This window comes from Arabidopsis lyrata, assembly GCF_000004255.2.
Source record: "Arabidopsis lyrata subsp. lyrata unplaced genomic scaffold ARALYscaffold_6, whole genome shotgun sequence".
Taxonomy (NCBI): Eukaryota; Viridiplantae; Streptophyta; class Magnoliopsida; order Brassicales; family Brassicaceae; genus Arabidopsis; species Arabidopsis lyrata.
In genome coordinates, this window is record NW_003302550.1 from 18,552,504 (window position 1) to 18,559,914 (window position 7,411).

General features: G+C 37.9%; 2 protein-coding genes across 7 annotated transcripts; one reads left to right on the top strand and one right to left on the bottom strand.

Moving 5' to 3' along the window:
- On the top strand, positions 1-1,447 carry LOC9308466 (BTB/POZ domain-containing protein At4g08455). The gene is made up of 2 exons (XM_021021847.1): positions 1-424; positions 719-1,447. Exons 1-2 carry the CDS (start codon positions 83-85, stop codon positions 1,187-1,189), a joined length of 813 nt encoding a protein of 270 aa, XP_020877506.1. The 5' UTR covers positions 1-82; the 3' UTR covers positions 1,190-1,447.
- Positions 1,448-1,572: 125 nt separating this feature from the next.
- LOC9308467 lies at positions 1,573-4,980 on the bottom strand. Of its 6 annotated transcripts, none has more exons than XM_021021844.1 (3): positions 4,885-4,980; positions 3,240-3,373; positions 1,573-2,674 (listed from the first exon to the last, which is right to left on the bottom strand). In XM_021021844.1, exon 3 carries the CDS (start codon positions 2,672-2,674, stop codon positions 1,841-1,843), a length of 834 nt encoding a protein of 277 aa, XP_020877503.1. In that variant the 5' UTR covers positions 3,240-3,373; positions 4,885-4,980; the 3' UTR covers positions 1,573-1,840. The 6 variants fall into 6 exon arrangements, with proteins under 6 accessions (XP_020877503.1, XP_020877505.1, XP_020877504.1 ...); XM_021021846.1 differs by having other exon boundaries at positions 1,573-2,677; XM_021021845.1 differs by having other exon boundaries at positions 1,573-2,680.
- Between the last annotated feature and the right edge of the window lie 2,431 nt (positions 4,981-7,411).

A 7,411-nucleotide genomic window follows, 5' to 3' on the forward strand; every position in this document is an offset into this window, starting at 1 on the left:
GACAGTGCGGTGTGCGGATACGAACGGACGAACCTAGTTAGTTAAATCGTGAAGGACAGAGACCGAAACGTCATCGTTTCAGATGAGGAGACACCACCACCGATGCCAAATCGGCTCCGATAGCGAAACCGGATCCGAATCCGATTCCGATACCGACACGGCGATGCGATGCATCTCTTGTCGGGAAGAGTACCTCCCCCGCAACGCTGGCACCTGCAAAGAGTGCTACGTCGAAGCCGGCGAAACTGAGGAAGAACTTAAACGCGAGATCGATGACCTCAAAGCTAAAGTTTCTTTCCTTCGCTTATCTTCTTCTCTCGATCATGGAACCAGCTCAAGCTCTAGATCCTTCACTGATCTTGTTCTCATCGCTTCTCAAGACTCCGCCGGATCTCCTCCCATTCCCGCTCATAAATCCGTTCTGGTTCGTTTCACAATTCAACAACTTAATTTGATTTGAATTTACTTGCAATAATCAAAATTTAGGGTTTGTTACTTAGAATTATTTGGCTAATTGTGAGATTTAGGGTTTGTTCTAGTGTTCTTGAATTAAGAAGATGCAGGAACTATGTTTTAGGAAGAGTAGTGTTTTTTGTGTACTTGTGCTTTTAATGATGATATGTGTTGATATGACCGATGATATCTCGCAATTGATCGATTCTAAAATCTCTTTTTTAGATGTTGTTTCTTAGAAAAACTATGTGAATATTGCTGGCAGGTGAGTCGTTCGCCAGTTTTCAAAGCAATGCTTGAAAATGAGATGGAAGAGAGTCTTAGCGGCACAATCAAGATCAGCGACGTATCTTATGATGCGCTTCGGACTTTCGTATATTATCTCTACACAGCTGAAGCATGTCTTGATGAGCAAATGGCATGTGATCTTTTGGTCATGTCAGAGAAATACCAAGTGAAACATCTCAAGAGTTATTGTGAGAGGTTTTTGGTAACCAAACTCAGTCCGGATAACTCTCTCATGACCTATGCCTTTGCCCACCAGCACAACGCAAAACATGTTCTCGATGCTGCTTTGTCGCAGATTGTAGAAAATATGGAAAAACTTACTAAAAGAGAGGAATACATGGAGCTCGTGGAAAAGGATCCTCGTCTTATTGTTGAAATCTATGAAGCCTATCTCTCGAAACAGGTTAACACAGCAGCTGGAGGAACTAGCACAAGCAAAACTGGTTGAAAAAAAAAAAAGTTTATTGTTGTTCTAAAGTAAACAAGAGGTAAATTCTTGTTTCCCTTCCTTTCTCTTTTAGGTATAGTATGGTTAGGCTCAGCAGAACATGGTTTTGTGAAGCACTAGAAATTGCCATTACTTAAAATTGTTGCAAACTAGTAGGAAGTATATTTGATTTCTTCTCCCTGATATTGTTGGGGCAGTGTCTATGTGTTTTTTATTTCTGTCATTTTCATTTAATTACTCAAAAGTTTCTTTTCATTTTATCACTGTTCTTTTCATTCATTTTCCTCTTATTTCTGTCATTTATTTTAGTGGTCACCAGTTTGAAACCCATATATTTTTCCTTTTTCCTTCCAATTATAATAAAATCAAAGGAGCTAAAGAAATAAGAAAGAAGCCAATGGAAATATTTTCAAATGAAATAAAAGTATCCAAAGCATATGAAACGTTGGAACTCTTTAAATCAAAGGACGAGGGAACACCCAACTCAAATCTTCCGAACCTGAAACCCTAAACTGCTAACTAAAAACTTTAATCAACAATCCTTTGTTTTGTTCCCACTCGCCTTCCCCTCCGCCACCATATAGAGCTCGGAGGTTAACTTGGTCAGACGGTGTAGAATCATCCGCTTTCCAAGCTTCCAATCATCAATCATCAATCTTGTGTTTGCCGCCTTCTGCTCACACCTCTGCTTCGAACCCACCGGTTCCTTATGATCATACTGCGAATTCCCCGGCTTGAGACGGCAGCCGACCGCGGTTGAAGACGGCCTATGTCGAATGATCCAAGCTCGAATAACCCACCTTCCATTTCATCATCCGACTCACTGTCATCTTCATAACTGTCATCATGATGACCATAAGCATTATTGTATGGCTCAATCACATAGTCTCCAAATACCATAGCCCCAGGTGTTGACGCCATGACTGTGCTGATTACATCACTCCTCTCCCTCTCAACCTCGAGCTTCTTCCATTTCGCCTCCAGCACAGGGTCTATGGCTCTTGGTTTGACTCTCGGATGAACCTCCTTAACATGCTTCTTGAGCTGTCTATAGCTTCCATAAAACAAACACTTATCTTTCATGCATGACCTTTTCTTAGAATTCAGATACTTCCGTTCCTTTTCCACAACAGTCCAACCTTTCACCTGACCCCTACAAAGCGGGCACAATAGCTCTGGCGGTTTGTCACTTTTCTCATCCTTTGCATAGGCCTTTTTGTACTGCTCTAGACAATTTGAGAAACGGTTTCCCGTGGCACACATGTAAGGACGGCATCCTTTGTGGTAAGATGAGCAAAGGAGGACGACCGAGTTGTGAGGAACCTCAAGACAGACAGGGCATGTCACACCCTTCCAAGGTTTTCTTTTCAGAGCCTTACCATATCCCTTTTCCTGGAGTGTTTTGTTTATATCTTTGAATTTATCAGGATTCCTAGGACAGGGTGGAAACCGAGTTAACGATGCCTGCTCCTTAGTTCTCCCCATCTGCTACTTAAATCCACAACAAAAATGACAATCAATATTAAGAAATAGAATTCAATCACAAGAATCTTATCGAGTAATCAACAATTCTATGCAAATTTGCAACTGACAAACACAGAATGCGCATCAACTAATTCATTACAATTTCGTAACCTAAGAGTTTTATGTTTCTGAATAATTCCGGTAAACTGATGGACTCAGAGGGTATCGTGCAGAAACAGCCTATTTCTCACATCATGCCCTACAAAGACAGTATTAACACGAAATAACATAGTCTAGGAGTTTCACACCTTTGATTGTGATCCATGAACTAACTTTCGGAAGGTTCAAACCGCATACTGTAATGATATACCACAAGAAGCAGAAACTAATCCAAGAAAATATCTTTAACTGCCCTATATTTAAAGAAAGGGGATCCCTTAAAGAAAGGCAAGAATGCTCCTAGCACAAAAAACAAACAAACTAGAGAACTTTTTTCCATGACAATGGGATAAGCCCAAAAAACACATTTGGATCCCAAGAAGGAACATGGTTCTAAATGATTCTTTTGTAAGTGGTGCATCCTTACCTTGCCCTACACACCATCCTACCCAACCCCAACCCATCTTGCCAGCAGCTTTATCGGCGGGAAAACACCCACAACTTTTGAGGTTCACGCCGACAACATTGGCTCAAACTCTACAGGATTTTCCCGCCGAGGAACTTCAAACACAGTAAGTTTTCGATAATACCGAACATAACTAAATGCAAGTGAAGAAAATATATCCACTAGCTATGAAATGCCCTAATACGATATGTGTTTCCAATTAAAAGAAGTATAACTTAACCCAAAATTCATACTTGTTTATAAACAAACTAGTATTAAGTAAACATGAGAATAAAACCAATCTTTGTTACAGTTATTAAAAGTTTAAAACCAACAAATCCAATGATTAGCACGGTAATCTCAACAAAAGAAGAAAATAACATTTCAAGTCTGGAAACAAAACCCAAAATAAAACGAACTCAAGTAATGAAGGTCCTCATATGTCTAGCCCTAAAAAGAATCCCCAAAACCAGACTCGTTACTCCTCCTAAGGGGGAAGTGCTCAATGAGGTCTCTAGACTATGAACTCAACATGAAATCAACATCTAAACAGTCATAGACCAGAAACAGATTTCTAGAACTAATCACTAAGACTGTAAGAAAAATGTTTTTAAGCATGAGCAGTTGTCATATAAGTCATCAAAACGATGTCCAAATCCAAAGCATTAGAATGATATATAGTTCCAATGGACCAAGGTGCTATCCAAATCCAAACATCAAGAATATAAATCAAACTCCAAAACATAAAAAGTGCTAATCCAAACATATAAATCTAACTTTTCAAGAGTCTCTTTGGAAAAACAAAACCCAACACATCCATTAAACCATAAAACAAAAAGTCCATCAAATACAAACCTAATTTCATGTCTATATTGTATAATTCAGAATCTTAAACGGCTAAAAAACACTCACCAACCAAAGATCCGATTGATCTAAATTACCCGCTAGTTTCAAGATTCTTAAAGCTCAGATTGCTAAGCCCCTGAAAGATTTTGACTAATTCAAAGGAAAAATTTGGAAATAAGCCCACCACCAATTCTCTCTACACATAAAACACTAATATACAATCTCATCGACTTATTATAACTAATCTAGTTAAACCAAATGACATATCATTACCGGTGAAACAATTTATTATACCAACTAGATTCAACCTTCTAGGATAATAATTGATTAAACCAAAGATGCTACTGCTTCTTTGAACTCAAAGGACCTCTAGACAAAAGGTGCTACTAGAGCTAAGAAACATGAAAGTGACGATTTTTATCGCCAAGATCGAAAACATTTTCAATTTTCAATAGTATGTATTCTTAATTCAGTGTGGTGAAAACAAAAATCCCACAAGCGAAGCATTGTTTAAACATATAAACAAGCACGAAAGAGAGTAAACTCTTCGAAAGTTTTGATTTTGACAAATTTGCATACAGAGTCAAGTAAAAGTCGAGATCTTTTAGTAACCAAAAGCATAAGAACAAATAACAATAGAAATGAGTAAGCGAGAAAACCCTAGAACACAAAATCGTGAAACCCTAAATCTCAGAACAAAGATCGAATTCGCTAGATTTAACTCCAGTAGAAAACAGATCGACATCAGAGGAGATCGAATTGATTAGAAAATGGAGCTTACCAGGCGATGAGGGTGGTTTTGGTTATGGATGGAGGAGACGGGCCTTAAGCGGCGGTCTCAGCGGCGGCGATAAATGTAACCTGACGGCGAAAGATTGATGTTTGTTTTATATTAAGGCCTAAATTGTTTGGACGCTTTTTGAAGTTGAGATCTATCTAGTAGGATCTATTGTTTTGATGGTGTTTGAAATATTCTAGGCCCATTTTTGTTATTTGCTAAAGCCCGTAGGCCCGATTAAATAGTGTTAGTCAACCAAATATTTTGTATGAATTTAAGTTTTTTTCTTTTTTTCTCCAAAAGTAAATTTTATTCAATAAACCCAACATAGATCTAAATGCCCCGAAACACTTTCATTAATTTTTATGTCCTTCATTGGTTAATTAAGATCAACACAGACATAAAGGCTCTAAGAGTTGGAGATGGAGCTGTGTTAATGTCTAAAGGCAAAGGAGACATTGAGGTTATGACCAAGAAAGGCTAGAGAATAATAAAGGTTGTGTTCCTTGTACCAAAACTTGGTAAGACTCTTCAAAATGTTCCACAAATGATTACAAACGAATAACAAGTGAAGTTCAAAGAGAAAAAGTGTAACCGGGCCTTGTGGCCTAGTGGTAAAGGGGTCACAACTGTGACTTCCGTCACCAGGGTTCGAGGCACGGCCATTGGCAGGTTTACATAGGGGAATTGCCAGCCTCGTGGAATTAGTCCTTGGACCTAGGAAGCCTTTGCGAGACCCGCAGTTATTCAAAAAAAAAAAAAAAAAAGAAAAAGTGATCGATTGGGAAGAAAGATTGGTGAAGTTCTGACGGCTAATAAGAGTTTTCATATAAGATGGTCGTCTCATGAAAAAAATGCAATGTGGCATAGAAGGCTTGGTCACTTGGGATACTCAAATATGTAGTCAAAGGAAATGTGATGCGGACATCCAAATCAAACCAAACCGGGAGTATACCAAACCAACCGGTACATGTATCAAACCGGTTGATATGGAGCATTTTGGAGGATTCTTGCCCAAATGGAGTCATAATCAAGCACAAGGCCTAGGGTTAATTATTCACCCGAAAATTAACCCTAAGAAGACTAATGATGGTTCAAGAGGAATCAAAGACCAGCGAGCCGAATCACCATGTAATGGGAATTTGACCGTTGCACTCTTTTTCCCTTATCTAGGGTTTGTCCCAATGGGTTTACCTAGAAAGGTTTTTAACGAGGCAACATCAAGTCATCAAGGAATCATTTACCAAGCAATTGATTCGAAGATGTTACAAGTACATATAGCTGATGTACTTGCTGACAAACCGGCTGCACTACTTGCTGAAGTACTCGCTGAACTACTTTCTGAAGTACTGCGCCAAATGAAGCCAAACAAGGAAATCTTCCTTATTCTACACTTGGACGCATCTCAAAGCTACACATGGAAACCAGGAGAACATCTAGGCTACACAAGACATGTACCACACAAACTTTGGTACACCTTACCACACAAGAACCCGCAGAGTTATTACTTGTCATATATGGAGCCGAAGGAGATCAACTTGCAACAACTCTTTCCTTCTTTGTTTGTGCGCTTGTGTGAGAATCTTGAGACCCTCCAGAAGCTTCCAAGACGTCACAACTTCCTCCCCAAGTTGACAAGATACAAGGCACACCTCACTTGCCTTACTTGGACCGATTTTTCATTTAATGTCCAATATTTTCATTAATGTTTTGTTTCTTTCTTTGGAATCTTATAACGTTGTACTCAGCCCTATATAAGCTGATCATTAGTCTCATTGTAAAGCACCCTTGATCATTTTTAAAGTAATAGAAACGTTTTCTACTTGTCAAAGTTTGAGTCTTTGTCATTGTTCTATAGTCTTTGTGAGTGAGTCACCAAGTACTTCAGGATTTTGCGGATTAAGTTTGTTGAGTGATTCAACATCCTTCATTCGTTCATTGATCGAGTGAGTCGATTATCCCACTGATTGAGCGAGTCAATCACCCTTCTATCCATTAATTCCCCTTGAATCGATCCCACACGAGAGAAGCGATCGCCGTCGTGTCAGATCACCACCTTCATCATCCCACCTTCCGCGTGGCAAGATTGGAACTCTTGATCATCAAGTGATCTAAAGTTGGATTAGCTCCAATTCTTGCATCATCTGGTATCAGAGCTTCAAAAGCTCCTATCCCCAAGGTTGTATCTTTTCAACTTATATCTTTATCTATTTTTTAAGTTTTATTATTTAATTTTTATAAATTTGAAAACCAAATAAAAATTTTGTTTCTTGCTTTGTTCTTGTTTATTTGCTTCAGTACTTTGATTAAAAAAAAAAAAATTATTATTTGCTTCAGTTTATTATTTATTTCTGAATTATTAAAAAAAAAGCAATAAGAATTTTATTTTGTTATTTTAAAATTAATTTTCGAAATTTTATTTTTATAAAATCAGAAAATGAAAAAAAAAATTGTTTTTTTTCCATTTTCTGTTATTTGAAATTTTCAAATTTATTTTAAAAAAAAAATTGCATATTTATTCTTTTTTTTT

Excerpts from the sequence above, each read along its gene's own strand:
- LOC9308467 (XM_021021840.1), bottom strand. The coding sequence starts at position 2,674 with ATGGGGAGAACTAAGGAGCAGGCATCGTTAACTCGGTTTCCACCCTGT.
- LOC9308466 (XM_021021847.1), top strand. The coding sequence starts at position 83 with ATGAGGAGACACCACCACCGATGCCAAATCGGCTCCGATAGCGAAACC. Across the intron at positions 425-718 it reads CCGCTCATAAATCCGTTCTG|GTGAGTCGTTCGCCAGTTTT; the intron begins GTTCGTTTCACA and ends TATTGCTGGCAG.